This window comes from Cinclus cinclus, chromosome 3 (genome assembly GCF_963662255.1).
Source record: "Cinclus cinclus chromosome 3, bCinCin1.1, whole genome shotgun sequence".
In the NCBI taxonomy this organism is placed as follows: domain Eukaryota; kingdom Metazoa; phylum Chordata; class Aves; order Passeriformes; family Cinclidae; genus Cinclus; species Cinclus cinclus.
This window is the reverse complement of record NC_085048.1, coordinates 89,769,447-89,785,631: the sequence shown is the minus strand read 5'-3', so window position 1 is coordinate 89,785,631 and position 16,185 is coordinate 89,769,447. Positions and strand designations below refer to the sequence as shown.

The following is a 16,185-nucleotide window of genomic DNA, read 5'->3' as shown; positions in this document are numbered from 1 at the left end:
AATTCTGACATTTAAAGGAAATAATTACTCATTTTTCAATATATATGGGACATATACATTGGTTAGGCTGAATGTGTGCCCTAGCATAGTAGTAATTAATGCAGCAGAATCCAATAAGCTTCTTTGTCTCACTGCTCTTAAATACAGAGGTTCAGTCTGCTACCCCACACTGTTTATGTACATTTACAAGCGAGAGGTTCCAAGTAGTCGAGTTCCCCCTCTTTCATTTCCTTTCTTTGGCTTTTATCTCTTACACTGTATTGCTTTGGGTGCTTTTCAGATTCCTCTCGGTGAGTCAAAGCATCTAGCAATAAAAATACCCAAGGAAGTAGAGTTCTCTGCTGGGATAAAGAGCTAGATCAGCTGAACAAAGGTTCCAGCAGAAAGGCATGAGGAGGAGGAAGTGGTGAGAGTGCAAGGAAGGGAGGAAAGAGAAATTAAACCTTTCCCCTTTCAACAGTAATGAGCTTTTAGTTCAGTTTAATTCCCTGTGGAAACAGCCCAGAGGTCAGGCTAACCACTCAGAACCTTTCCATGCTCCACACCAGCTGTCTGCAGGATCACTGTACAATGCATAACTTATTATGAATAACTAGAAATTTTAATGCATCTAGCAGAACAGATAGGGCAAACAAAATTAGGCAGAGGGGAAAAAAAACAGACACAAAATGCCTCACCCCACCCAAACTATGAATATAATCTAAAATTCCACTGTCTGGATTGCTGAGAATACCAGTTGTCATTGACCCCATCTTTGGTGCACAAAATAATGGGTGATCTTTTAACTATAGAGACAAATGTATGGAGTTCATTCCCCTGGGGAATAGACTAATCTAACACAGAAAACAATAATCTAACAAAGTCTAATCTAAACCACTAAGAAAAACATGGACATCATATAAGTTACTTCCCCTTTTGCAAAGTGGGGCTGGGTAGGAAACGAAAGCATATTGAAATGAACTTAATTAGGGCACCTCATTGCAGCCATAAATGAAAATGTAGAAATAAAAGTATTCTATACTTCAAAAAAAAAAACAAAACACTTATGAGGATAGTCAAAATTTAAAATACACCATAGATGAAATTAGTTGGTTTCCCAAGATGAATTGTTTATGGTGCATTTAGTTTCTTACCAAATAAATCTAAAAATAAGATCTTAAACTATAAATTCATCATAGTATGATTTTGAGAAGAGAGATCTTTATGTCTGAATTTAAAAATACTTACTAGACTGAATGACATGTTTTCTCTTAACTAAAGAACTAAAAAGATAAATGTTGCTATTTCAATTCAGATTAAAACATTAATTTTATCAATCTGCCAGCTTCACTCCCTTTGCTACATCTTCCTTTTGGATGATTTCCAAATATTTCTTTTTCAAAAATCCATTAACTTAAAGGTGCTGCCAGCTACTCTAAAGTTTAACTAATTTTAAATCTATTTTTATACCAAGATCTAATTTTTTTGTAGATCTGTTTTTCTATAGATCATTTTCCTTAAGGAAAGAGAAGGAAAAACTTTAAATCACTGGGAGAATGTTATCCATTTTCATTTTCTTTCATAAATCAGACATATTATTTATTAAAAGTCAATACCATTTCTGTCATTGATTTTAAATGAGTTACTACTCAAGTCTGCTAATCTGTAAGAAATTAGCATAGAAACAGTGAAGTAAGGCACTACTTTGCTCAGTACAAATCTAAATTTGACCTGAAAAAGTAAGAAAAAAAAAACCGCCAGACAAAAACACAATGAAGCTACTCCCATTTAATATAAAGTCCCCAGATCTGCCATATCTTAGGAAGCCCAGCATTTATTGTTGTTTTATACTTAATGTCCTGCTGAAAAGACAATATTAATTAATTCAGCTCTAATTTACTGAGAACTAATAAGCTATCAACAGGAGGAAAAAAAGACATGGAGATAACTTCTCCTCACACAACTTATTGAGACACTAAATTTCAGAAGAGTAAACTGAAAAGGATGTAACAGCATCAGCTCTTCTAGAGCTGAATGCAGGAAACCAGCCACTGGTTTGAAACCAGTTCAAATTAAAAGTTCCAGAACCAATTTTTTGGGTCAGAGAATTTACTGTTTTCAGTATATATTTGTTTATATGCTGATATTACTTCTCATAAATAACGAAGGTGCTGCTTTGTTCATTCTAGCTCAATATGCCTGAGATAATATTTAAAACCTGTCAGACTGCTACAAAAGTGTTATTGGCCCATACTGAGCTGGTTTCAAGCATCGGGACTGAAATGACCATAAAATCTGCATAAATATAGGTGATATATACATATATATATTTAGTCAGCACAAGGATTCAGAGAAAGATGAGACCTGACTTTGCTCTATTTTGATTTTTAATCTTTCCTTTGCAAGAGAATTGAGTTGATATAGTGTGAGAAAAAAAAGGAGGCAGTTTTGATACCATTCCTGTTACTCTTAGTGATCAACTCAATCTTAGAAACAGAGTAGAATTAAAATTTAACTTGTACCCCTAGATTTTTTTTACCAATTAAACACCTCCTGCTCAACTGAATTATGCATCTCAACTTTAAGAATAATATATGAGGAGGTTTGGTGAACAGAATGGGTTTAAAAAAGCATAAACCTGTGCTCTGTATTTTTTCAGAAACTCATCTGCTATTCTGAAGACAAAAATAGACTTTCCTTTTCAAAAATAGCCCTCAAGAGCCAACACAGCAACTGAGTGAAGCACAAGAATGCAAGGATTTCAGCTTGTCAACAGATGATATGTAAGTGAAAAACCCATCCCCCAGGAGAGGGTCTTCAACACCACAGTGATTAGACTTGAAGCATACGCCTCACTGAGACAGAAATACAGGAATGTTTCCAAAAATCAGATTAAAAGGGGGAAGAGGAAATTTATACAGGGCACTGGGAGATTTTCTGTTTCTTTTAAATGTGGTGCATCTCAGAGAATGTCCTATCACTCCACCCCTTGAGGAGGAAAACGCAAAGTCCAATTACTCATCTGCTCCCCAGTATCAGCATTCAAGAAGAAAATGGGAGTTAGAAGAGTGAGGAGAGAGCAATAACGAGTGGTTTGTAGCTCATGTTCTTGTAGAGAAATCTTCAAGGCACAAGACAAATCATGACTCAGCCATAGATGCAGGGAGGACTGCCTCATGCACTAATGTAGATGCCAAAACTATGCATTTAAAAATTCTGACTTCAGAATTATTTTAGGAAAAGATATGAAAGGGTCTTCTAAAGAAAGTCTACAACTATATTTCCAAATAGAAATGAGAAACAAAAGGAAACCTGGAAGACACTGGATAAGATGAAAATAAGGTGGAGAAAAGGGGCAAAATGCACTTGCCTAGGGATTAAATTTATACAAAAAATAACCTTACTGCTGGCATCAGTTAACTATAATTAGAAATACATGTTAGAAATTAATCCAACATATATAACCCCACCTTTATAATATCATAATTATAATTTCTATGATATTTAAGAACTTAATTCCCTAGAAGTTTTATTAAAATATCTAATTCAGTGACATCAGATACAAAAAGCAAGCCCCTATAGTTTTATTTCCTCCTACAGCTGGATGCCTAAAAAACTGTGCTGTCTTCCAGTCCAGAGACAAACATGCAGCTGGTCAGATGGTGAAGCTCAGATCCACCCTAGAGGAAAGATTAACGGATCTGATAAATTCATTCTCTAGGAAGGCAAAAATCTGCTTCTGGACCATCACTGAAATTGCAAGGATGGACAATAGGGTGATATAAGGTATCACTGGGTACTAAATTACTGAGCTGTGTCAATTGCCATGCACAGGATGCCACAACAGTGATAAATGAAATGGGTAGGATGAGTAACAAGCATCATTCTCTGAGCATCAGGACTTCATCAGGCTGCAGAGTGAGTCTCCACCAAAACAACAGTATATAGGAGTATGAATTCTGCGCAATTATCACTAGCAAGGAAGCAAGACTTTTGATTTATTCTTACAAACAGTTATTAGAAGATTTGGAATTTAGCAGTGAGTAAACCTGCCGATTAAAATTACCATCAAAATTAAAATAGTGGTTTTTGCATCTAATTGCACGTCAAAGTCAATTTTGTCTTCTGGAAATTACAGCATGAAGGTCAAAAGTATAAGTAAAATTAAAACATAAGAAGATTTCAAGGCAAAATAATGTTTTCTTTACTTGGCTCTTTAGTGGCATAAGTTTTCCCAGTGTAAGCTTGTTCCCAGATGCAAGCAGCTGCTACACACACATTTGTCCAGGAAACACATGGTTAGAAATATACACTCCTAATTTTAGTGAAGATGAATATTTTAAGGCCATCCTGAGTGAAATCAGAATACAAATGTTAAAACTGGCTTCTGTTCATCCATATACAACGTGACAAGCATTTGCTTACTCTAGGACTGCAGAGGAAGCTTTTAAGACCATGCATATTTCACCATCTGCTTTGCTGCTACTTTGCAGAATTCTGGTGATATGAACTAGTTATTACCTCAGATACTGGAGGGTGGGCAAGGGAATGCTAACCCTATCTGTTATCCATGACTTTTAATCTTGGTTAAACAAACTAGTAACCAGAAACTTCAGATGAGCATGGAGCGAGGAAGCAAGAATATGAAAGGGAGAGAGATTCAACTTACAATTAAATCTTGAATAAGTGAAATTGAAAGTATCCTCTTGGTACCATTTTCCACAATTACTCCAAGCCAATTAAGTGCGCCCCAGTACCACAAATAACTCTGTCCTCCATGCCAGTAGCTTACAAAGGCAAAAGTGAGGGCTGTAGATAATACTGTTCCAAGCAAGCTGGACTGAGATCCTCCCACTGGAACATAAATGTACCTGTAGGTGAAATGACAAATAAGCAATGCTGTTAGAGATTTCACAGAAATCTCAGAAAAAATATCCATCACAGAACAAATATGTCAATTTGTAGCCTAAAATCTACCTGACGTGCTCTATTTACAGAGCTTGCCCTATTTTCTGCAAAGCTGTAGACCACTTCATTAAATATTACATAAACATGTACCACTTGGCAAAAGGACAATTTTGTGGTCTTGGGAACTCTTCATTAGGCAAATATATAGCACAAACTATATTTTAAAAACTGCAAATAGCAAATATTCAGATTTTTTAAACTTGAATAGATCTAAGTCAACTACAGAAATTACCTGTAATGTTCATGTGAATTTAAATCATAAGATTCTTAACAAAAAAATTTAAAACATTATATAAACTCATATACAGTCACAACCCATAGACAGTTTTCCTTATGTCAGAAATGTAGATGCATGCAAACATACTTTATTACTAAAAGGTTGCAATGTCTTCCTTTTTAAATATTACATTAAAAATTATGTGAACTGTAAATATTTCTTATCTGGTTCTTCTATTATACTCTCAGGATCATGTCAGCCTGAAGACAAAAAAGCCTGGAAACCCATATGAAGCATGCTGCATGCAATTATATTCTGCATTTAAAATGAATCCAGGAGTCATAACCTTAGTCATTAATTGATGCTCATAAGTGTCCAGAAAGCAGTGCTCCTTCAGAAAAAATACCAGAAGCAATGGGATTCTAAAAGCTGACCCTATTTTGTGTGTCATTTTACTTCCTGTCTGAAGAGCTACACACACTCACATAATTTCTGTGACGTTGTCTGAAAGAGTTGCTTATTTCTGTCAATTCTTTGAAGAAGCCCATCAGGCAGGGGAGTCACCACGCAGCTCATGGGTACCAGCAAGGAGATGTAGTATCTGAGAACCACCAGTGACAGCTCTCCTCAGCTGTCAGCCCTTTGGCATGACGCTCTGTATTCATATTTGAGGCTATTCCTACTTGCTAAAATAATTCAAGGAATTTTTTTTTCCAGTGAAATTTTTATCTCTGGTTATCAGTTTTCATATTCGGAGATAAATATGATTTTTAAAATTTAAATGGGAAATTAACATACTGCTTTATTCCTAATCTTAGGAAGTAAGAAAGTAAATAATGGGGTAAAGCACAGTGATGAACATAATTAAAGGGTAAACAAAAAAGTCATTAAAAAAAACAAGTGTCAAATGCTCCAAATTATTTCTTAGCACAACATCAATATACCTTTTTATTTCAATGTGCTACAGGGAACATCTGATTACATGTTTATCAGTATAGGTGTGATTTTTCACTAAGCATATGAAAATAAATAGAAATTAAGATCAATAGTTTCTATTTATGTTGTGCTTTTCTTCCCTCTCCCCTTCCTATGTTTGAACAGAGTGGCAGTAACAGACACTTGCAGTTGCAATCAATTAGTCTAATGGCAGAGAGGTTTATCTTAGCAGTCTGCAAGCAGTGAATTACCTGCAGGGCTATGACACAGAGGGTAAAGAGAGCAGAGTCACAGGCTCTGCTGCTTCAGCAAATTCCTTCTACACAAAGGATTAGAGATGAGAGACTAAGCAGCTCAGTACTCTTAGGACAGACTTTCCCAATACCTTTTTAAAGGCTGATTGGTTTCTTTTTTAAGCAGGTCCCATTCCATCACCAGCTCCCCTCTAAGGCATGGCAGTGCTTTGTTTCACAGAGCTGCACTAAGAGGAGCCCAAAGCAGGATGCTGCCAGCCCTGCCGTGCTCAGCGAAGCTCTCTGTTGTACGTTTAGGGATTTAACTGCCACCTGATTCATGTCTGTAAATTCACAGAATCGTCTGGGACCCACAACAGCCATCAAATCCAATTCTTTAGTGAATGGCCTGTAGGGGATCAAACCCACCACCTCGGCCCTGTTAGCACCATGCTCCAGCCAATGGAGCTCATCTCTGAAACACAGCATTTCAAAGTAACCCAGGAACTATCAAAAAGGCACATCTCTGTGACAGAGATCCAACTTCAATTCCCAAAGAAACCTTCCTGCTGACCCCATACGGCTCTGGCTTAAATCCATGGCACAAAAGGCAGCTTTTACTGCAGAGATATGTTCAGGTTTCTGTACAGTTCCCTCCCCTGCATTGATACTGCTGTGTAGGCTCCAGCTATGTTGTCAGCACAGGAAGCCTCCACTGGCAATGGCATTGCCAGGAAGAGCTCAGCAGCATCAACTCATTTGTTTCCAATTGCAGCTCAATTTAGGTTGGCCTGAAGGGCTTTCAGCCTAGTGTGCAGAGAAAAACAGACTATTTTCTGATTTTTAGTGTTTAACAACAGCAGCTAAATAACTGAGCAGCAACTCATAATTCTGATTAATGTTAAAGATTAGTGAAGTTTTAGCTCCTAGTGAGGCTGATGGCAAATGTGCAACTGAAAATCAACTCTGTGGGGACCTGTTTGAAGGACAGAAGCCAAAAGGAATAACAAAATTTTCACTTTGACCTTCCCCTCCAGTACTGTGGAGAGTCTGCCTCCCTGCCCAGAGTAGAAATGGAAAGCAGAAAACAATGCCTCTCCTTCCTTCTAGTGCCATAAGGAAATGGACAGGCAGCTGGCTGCCATTCCTTGCCACAAGGGCAGTAAGCACGCACTCTCAGATCGTGTGGTCTTGCCTTTCTCTGTCAGGACATACCCAGTGGCAATTTTAAAGTGGTCATAAAGGACTGATAAATGCTGCAAGTAATTTCTCTTGAACAGTGTGAAGAGCAATTCTGTAAGTTCCTGTATTTTTTACACAGAAAAATCTCATGAGAAAGTCATTACTACATTACAGAACACATCAGGGAAAAAGCAGATTTGCTACCTTATCCTCCATGCACATCATATCCATGTGATGTACATGTGCATACACTGCTGCACTGCCAGGCCTGCATACAAGCAATAGGCAGCTCAGTGTGCAGCCAGGGGCAGAGCCTGCCTCAAGACCAGACACTTTGTGCTCTCAGATTACCAAAATACTCTGATAACCAAACTGTCTTGCAAAAGAACCATGCCAGATCTCTCATTGCTGCAAAGACACATTTTGCTTATTTTAGAGCAACCTGGTAGTTTAGAATCTAATTTCTCTATACTTCCTCTATGTATTTACACAGTAATTATTTGATTACAAAAAGCTACACAAACACTTAAGTGTGATGGAAAATAACCCCATAAAAAGCATTATTAAGCCAGATGATAGAAGAAATATATTAGTTCTCCATTACTATCTACAACACCTACTTTGTAACAAATAAATGGCTGTGGTTTAACCTTGTCCAGCAGCTACACTCCACACAGCCCCTTGTTCACCCTTCCCCATGGGATGGGGAAGAAAAGGAACTTCTTACAGTGCTTTCAGAAAGTTGTGCTGTCCTTCAGTTTGCTAAGAAAATCTGTGAGGAGGGAAGGAAGGAGGCCGGGAAAGAGTTTTGGCTACAACAAATTGATGTCTTTTATATATTTATGTCTTTATATAACATGCTTCCTAACTTTTCTTCTTCTTACCAATACTTCCATCTACCTGCAATCTATCCCTGCAATCCCTTTGGTCTGTAAACCCTTTACTGTACTCACGGTTTACACAAATTGAGAGGTTGCTGTAGAACATGCTGATCTGCTGTACCATAAGTAGAACAGCATTACATAAATACCTCATTTTAAGCTTCCATGCAGCTTTTAAGATGATTCCCATTTCTAATCACATAAAATCCACACAAAAGTTCAAAATCCCCAGTTCGGGATCTATTAGCACATAAAAGTAACCATGGGTACTCACAGCAGCCTAACATAACTCAAAGGAACACCCTTGTAGTAGAGTTTCTTAAAAACTCTTAAACAGATGAAACATTTATTCCACATTTAAGGAAGGCAGAAAAGCTGAAAAATATGGCACCAATATACAACAAATTTATCTTAACTCACTTACAGAAAAAGAAAACTCAGCAGTTACTCGGTGGTCAATGAGCCAAAGATGGACTAATAAAGGAAAGAAGCAAAGTATTTTGCAAAAAGAAAAAGATGTCGAGTTAAGTAGATTTGAGGGTAGTAATTGGTCATGTCCCTCCAGAAAATTACAGACAAGATTAGACCTATGGAAAATGCTTAGTTTCAAAAAATGAGGGCTAGGAGAGTATTTAAAAATAAAACATTAACTTTGGGGGCCAAAAGTCAATCACTGCCAAAACTTCAAAGGAGAAATCTGAAAGTGAAAGAACAGAGATTTCTAGGCAGACTATCACAGAGGAACATGTGACTGTCACAGGCTAGGCTTTGCCAACCATTCCTGGGCTGGGGCTTGCCAGATCTCCCTTAAGGACAACAAGGAAAAGTATTTCATGTTGTCAGAAGATGTTATACACATAGCATGGAGAGAAGGGGGAAGACAACTCCATGTCATTAAAACCTCAAAACATCTGGGGTGTGTTTGAAGCACATAAATACAAATATTGAGAGAATGTTACATAGTAAAAATTATTTGCATGCACACCCCCACACCTGACATGACTAAACATACATTCTTCACCTTCTTCCCCCAAGGCAAAGATCTCAATCTTTCACATATTTCTGGTTTTTCTATCCTTCTAGTTCTGTTTTCATTTCAAATTAAAACTCACATGTGATTAAACATGCTACTTTCACAAACAAAGCCTAGTGTGTATATGTCTTCCCCCAAGTGCATTACTTTTAGTCCAGGTACAGCAGTTTAAATGACCTTATCTACACCCACCAAGCTGCTTCATTTACACAACTTATCTTAATTTTAACTCACTAAGTGAACATTAGAGAATTGAAAAATATATGGAAATGGTACCATTTAAATCCCTACAGTAATGCAAACACAAACATAATAGCTGAAGTATTTAAAAGTGACATTTACTTACAGAGAATACCTTTTAAATCCAATAACCATTTTGTTAGCTTTCTTGAAGTAGTAATCTCCAGAACAATCATAAGAGATCTGACAACCATTCCCCTGAAAAACACACAGTTTCTTTTCTTCTAATGACTCTACATTGCAAAGTTTTTATTCTGGTTACTTCAGAAAACCTCTAAGAGGAGCATTCTTAATCAGTTAAGAATCATTCAGGAGGGCTATTGCTCTCAGACCTCCACATACTGTTCTTACTTGCACATGCATGTAATTTTAACCATACTTAAATCTTGAAGTAAGTGCATGTAAAGCACCTGTTTAACTGCTGCTCTGTCCAGGACCTTTTTTCAACATGTGCCTGAATTTCTTCCTTGAAGTAAGGTCACACAGCAAGATGCATGCTGTCCATGACTTTTTCCCCTCTCCTAGACATTGGTCTTGGAATGTCTAATCCAGAACGAGGTGAAATGTAAAACAAATAGGAAAAGTTAATTTTCTTGTAATGGCAAAGTAAATACAACTAATATATGAGGATTTTGTGTTTTATTTCAGGGAACATTTGATGCTCAAAATTCCAACATATCTGTAAGTTTCAAAGCATTCAAGGGTTAACTGTGTGACTATCATACTGTTTTGAATTGGGCAATTACAGAGACAACACAGCAAAAGTTTAAAAAGCAATAATACATTCTTCCATTCTGCATCCTGACAACAGAAATCTCTTGAGGCTCTGTACAGTGAGTGTTCATGAGTAAAAAAATCTTGGCCAGGAAGCATTATGCAGGTGCTGGGCTTCCTTAATTTGTATATTTTTCAACACCCTCTTCATGGCCTTAAACCATTGCCTTTTTTTTTTTTTCTGCTGCATAATAAAAATATGTCAGGTGCAGTTCTGCAAATCCTTAGTTCTGGGTGAGTTCTCACGATTCCTGTTTTGTCACTTCAAGCTGTCACTGACTTGAATGGAGCTATGCAGAGTGCCTAAATAAAGCACACTTGTAAGTCTTTGCAAGACTGAGTCCTACAGGAATAAATCTGTTTTAAATCACAGAAACATCCCCCATAAACATGACTTTGAAGGCTAAGCTGCTCATATTTGCACCTGAAATAAAGAAATAACCAGAGATATTTGGAATGCCATTTTGCAGAGTTTCCATTAGGAGACTAAGCCTGGTTCTGTGAAACTCCATTTCTCCTAGTCTAACAATTTTGCTGCCTGTTGGCAAAGCTGTTTAAGCTCTGTAAGACTCTCTCACCTCACCAGCTTAACCTGATGTTTAGAGACCTTGATAAATGCAGACCCTTTAAAATATTTAAGCTGATGTTGGCTGCAGGCAAGTCTTGTTGCATTGCCACAAAAATGTTTAATGAGAAATTAAGTCCATTTGGTTTACAAAGCATTAATGAGAATATTCATATGCAAGAACACTCAGCTTTACAAATATGACCTGAATTCTCATTCACTTCACAATTGTTAGCATGTTTCCCAGCAAAGACTGAGTGTGAAGTTTCCTACTAAAAAACAGAGGAGTGTTTAAAGTACTTTTCTTCCCTTGCATTCAACACAAAAAATGTTACGAGTCAAGTCCATATGTCAAAGGGCAGGTAACTGCAGAATACTGAATAAATAATTTTTAATTCACTGTTCCAAGGAAGCTCATGTTTTCAGAGATTCATTTATTTCAAATGAAATTTTAATCTAAATCATAATATTTCATTCTAATGGAAAAAGTTTCATTGCTGATGGACTGCTGTGTTTAGTTTTCTTCCAGCTGTATCTAGGAAAGAAAGAAACCCTGCCTACCACCACCTGTTTGCATTCAAATGCAAAAGTACCAGAGCTGCCTTTGATCGGAATGGAAATGGGAGAGCTTCCAGATGACCAAAGAGCCAAAAGACTGGTTATAGCATTAAGTTCAAACCAGCACCCCAAATATTTTGATGACAGTAGAAGCCTAGACATTATTGCAAAAACAACCTAGAGTTAAGTGCCCACAGCTCAGCTTCTAGGTGGGTCAGGGCTGTGTCCCCAGCTAACAGATGGAGCTGGGAAGGAAGCACTCCTGCCTTCTCCCATAAGGAACCTACAGAGCTACTTGAAATTGTTCTGAACCTAACTCCCCTCAGGGGCCCAATTCACTCCTGATATTCACAATACACCTACCATGTGCTGATGATATCTAGGCTCAGCAGCACAACAAGCAGGCTATATACTCCTTTGAAAAATGCAGCTAGAAAAGGGATTTATTAATAGCACTGTCACTCTCTGCTTATAAAATGGTAGAGGTCAGGCTCTTTGCCAGGGAGACCAACATATCTTGCCTCTCAAAGGAGTGTTCCAGCTGTCTGCCACCAGGCAGAAAAGAAAATGAGATTCAAAGAGTGAATATGCAAGAAAAAACAAGTCTGTGGCTAGGGCATTACTCAGAGAGATGCAGATATTCCAGTCCAGCTTTCTGCACCAGGAATTGCTCATTGTGCCCTAAAAAAATATCAGACAAAATGTATAAGCAACACCATGAACAAAATAATTATTTTTTCCCCACTTATTCTCTTTACTTCTCCCAGCTCTTACACTGGATGTGACAGACAACAGAGAGAAATTTTCAGTTCTCTTCAAGTTGCAAAATAGAGCTTAAAGACTAGTCAGCAAATTAGAATAAAAGAAGGTATCATTACCCTCCAATGCACCTCTGTTGTTAATCCTGCTATGTTTCTGTCAGCCACTGAAGTGGATAATACTTCAGAAGATGATTGCCTACAAAAGACTGAAGTTTATTCCACATGACTAGATTTAAAGGATATCCCAATATAGGACCCAATATAGGATTGAGAACTATACTGGGATGGAAGTAGCTTTGTTTGCAACAGAAAACACAAGTCAGAATACATGGTAACTACCCTGAGCAAGGTAATTGAATCTAAGGCTCTAAAGTCAGATGTTTCAGCACAGAAGGCTGGTTACTTTAACACAGGCATTAGAAGAAAACATCTGGATGGATTCTAAGTATGCTTTCGGTGGTAGTGCATGCTCACTGGACAATTTGGAAGAAATGTTTGTTATCAGCACAAGGTACATAAATCAAACATTATACTTATTGGAAGCAGTACAAAAAACAGCTGAAGTTGCAACTAGGCACTATAGAACTCACCAGACAAATAAAATGTGGAAATGGGCCAAAGTGTGGAAATTATTTGGCCAACAGGGCAGCTAAAGAGGCTGCAGAAAAAGGCATCTGCATTTCGGTTCTGCAACAAGAGATTACTCTACCAGATATTAAGCCAGAATATAGTGCACAAGATTGTCAGATAATTGTAGCATTAGAAGCTTGATTTTGCCCTGGTAGATGGGCAGTCACCCCTCATGGACAAGTAAGAGTTCTCAAAACAATTATGAGAGAAATAGTAGGCAGAGAACATCAGTTTACACACTGGAGTGCAGAAAAGTCTTTAAAACACTTAAGAAAGACAGTGATTAGCTCCAAGATGACTGGAATTGTATATTCAAAGACTCAACAGCGTGGCACGTGCAAAACAAATAATCCAAATACTGAAAACAAAGTGGTAATAAGGACTATCAAATCTGGTCACTCCCCAGGAAATTATTGGCAAATTGACTTTACAGAACTTCCACACATGAAGAGAGCTATAAATATCTTTTAGTCTTACTGGATACCTTTTCTGGGTGACTGGAAGTGGTTCCCTGTTACACCAACATGGCAAAAGAAGTAAAAATGTTGTAAAATCAAATAACTCCACACTTTGGAGTTCTTTTAAGAATGCCATCAGACAGAGGGTCTTATTTTACAGCAAAAATAGTGGAGCAAGTTAGCAAGTCCCTGGGAATTCAGTGGGAATTACATACTCCCTACTGACCACAAGCTAGCCAAAAAGCAGAAAGGATGAATTACACTATTAAGCTGCAACTCAGAAAAATCTGTCAAGAAACCTCATTGACTTGGGTACAAATGCTCCCAATTGCTTTGTTGAGAATTAAGATCCAACCTAAAGGCACAGAAAAACTAAGCCCCTATGAGCTGCTCTATGGTCAGCCCTATCAAACTCCTCACATCCCAAGAGATGTGCATGTTAAAGGTGGGGCAAGACCTCAGTAACTACCTCATATCTCTAGGTAAAACACTGCACATTCACTCTATGCCCCATGTGTGCTGCCTTGCACTATGGAATTTATATTCACAAACTAAATAGATTATTAGAAGTGGTGAACAATACTATTAAAATATCAAATAGCACATCCTATGAGCTCCAACGAACATGAATCGTGGCTGTACAGAAATGCATAGCCTTAGATTATCTGCCAGGGAGGAATGTGTGCTATTTTCGACAGGAGTGTTGCACTTACATCAGCAATGGGTTTGAAGCCCAACAGACAGGAATCATCCCAATAGAAAGAGCAGTAGAAGACTAGCAGAAAGAGGAACATTCTTCTTGGTGAGATTGGCTTCATGACTACCAAACTGGAGACTGCTAAGAAATGCACTCATGGCAGTCATTGTAATCACTGTAGTACATGCACTTGCTTGTATTATGATTCAGTGTTAGAGATGCAACAGTTTGTGCTGGAAAATGAAGCACTGAGACTTGCCTGAAAGAGACAGTCTAAAGAAAAGGGGGGACTTGACAGATAACACAGAGAATAGAAACTTCCAGTTCCCTTGAAGTTGCAAAACAGAGCTTAAAGACTAGAAAGGCTAGAAAACTAGACTAAAACTAAAGGCTATAAAATTAGATTGAAGAATCTAAAAATAGACACACAGGATGTTAAAGGCAGCTGGAAGCAGTGGATAAACAGATAATGAGGAACCTAAGTGGCTTTTGTGGCAAAGTTATATAACAAGAAATAACAGTGCATGCCCTAAGAAAAGTTCAAGGCGAGGTAATTTAGAAAACTGGGGGCTCTTAGTAAATATGACCACTCTAGACCCCTTTAGATGACCCTTTAGGACCATAAAAGGACTTCCAGTAAGAGGCAGAGGCATGTAAGTAAGTTCTAGAAAAAGGGTTGTTTATGTATGAGCTAGGAAATACATTGTAATGAATGTGTATGATCACAATGGATTAAATACTGTTTTAAAGTTTCACAACACACATTTGATCAGAGGAAAAATCCTCCAATGTGTCCAGTTCTGTAATAAAGAATGCCTGTTTTCTAATACTTCAAATTGTGTTAGGAAGTTTATAATCTGGACTATTTCTGTGTCAGAGGGCCCCGCTCAAAATTCAGAACTCTGCATACCTCAGCTGGAGGCTGCATAGGCATAATTTTCTCACACAAATAAACCCTTTGCAACAAATCTCTTTCCTTGCCATCTCCCCTGTCTTCATAAGAGTACATTCACAACAGCACATTTTACAGTAGTTTTCAACTACAGCTGAAGCAACAGGTAACAGCTCTTCCTCTGTATGTGACTGCACATACCAAACTGTTTGTGGTACAGTTAGTGAAAAACTGTTAAATATGTGTCATTTGTTGCTTTGACCATGCCAAGAATGAAGTACTGTGTTTCCTCCCTTCTCTCAGAAAGCTGATTTAAATTCCATAGGTGTAAGCACAAGCTATTTAGCCATTCTACTAATCTTAGTATGCCAGGTACATCAGAAAATATGTGGATTCATCCGAGTGTGTGAATTCAGATGTTTAAAATACACTCATCACCATGCACTTAACAGGTATCTTTTCCAGAATGTCTCTGTAAAAGGAGTGCACGAAATGCAGTCACTACAACAGAACCTATTTATTTTCCTTATTAAACCATTTTTGCTTGGAAACAAGGTGATAAAGTTGAATAGCCCTCTAAAATTTGCTAGGTAACAGAAAGACTGTTTAATCTTTCCAGACTCCTTTGTGGAGAGCTTGATGATTCTTTTGCATTTTTATATCCCTCTGTACACATGCATGTCAAAGGGCATTGTCAGTATCCACAGACCACACAAAAGTTTTACCAAACTGTGAAATACCTTGGCTTCACTTGGCTGTATAGTTCTGTAGACAAACAGATGTCAAGATGTCAGAAGACTTTCACTTGGGTACATCAGAAATACAAATTTGTGCATGACCAGAATAATGTTCAAAGTCTCAAAGTCAGTGAAGACTCAGTAAGTATTACAATCTTCAAATTATAAACCAGATTCAACAAAATGTATTTCAATGGATCTCTAAAATAAAGGCATGTAATTAATGAAAAGCAGAAATACGGAGGAGACATTGCATAAATACAGCAGGAAACTTGACAAATATCAAAGTATCTTCTTAAGGAAAGCACAGCACTATATATTCCTCCAAACTGCATGTGCACAAAGTTTGAAGAGTTAGATTTTTGACATTATTCCAAACTGACTAAGTCACTCACCTCTCTTGAGCTCACATTTCTTAGAAAAAGCACTTTGCAGTTCTGGGAA

The 16,185-nt window shown here is 37.6% G+C and overlaps 1 protein-coding gene across 1 annotated transcript in view; it reads right to left on the bottom strand.

The window, feature by feature from the left end:
- The window catches only part of HHAT (hedgehog acyltransferase), a 159,417-nt gene that overhangs the window by 64,706 nt on the left and 78,526 nt on the right, over window positions 1–16,185 (bottom strand). The window contains exon 9 of the mRNA XM_062489272.1: window positions 4,649–4,850. Coding sequence (XP_062345256.1) covers window positions 4,649–4,850 — 202 coding nt within the window. The remainder of the gene's footprint in view (window positions 1–4,648; window positions 4,851–16,185) is intronic.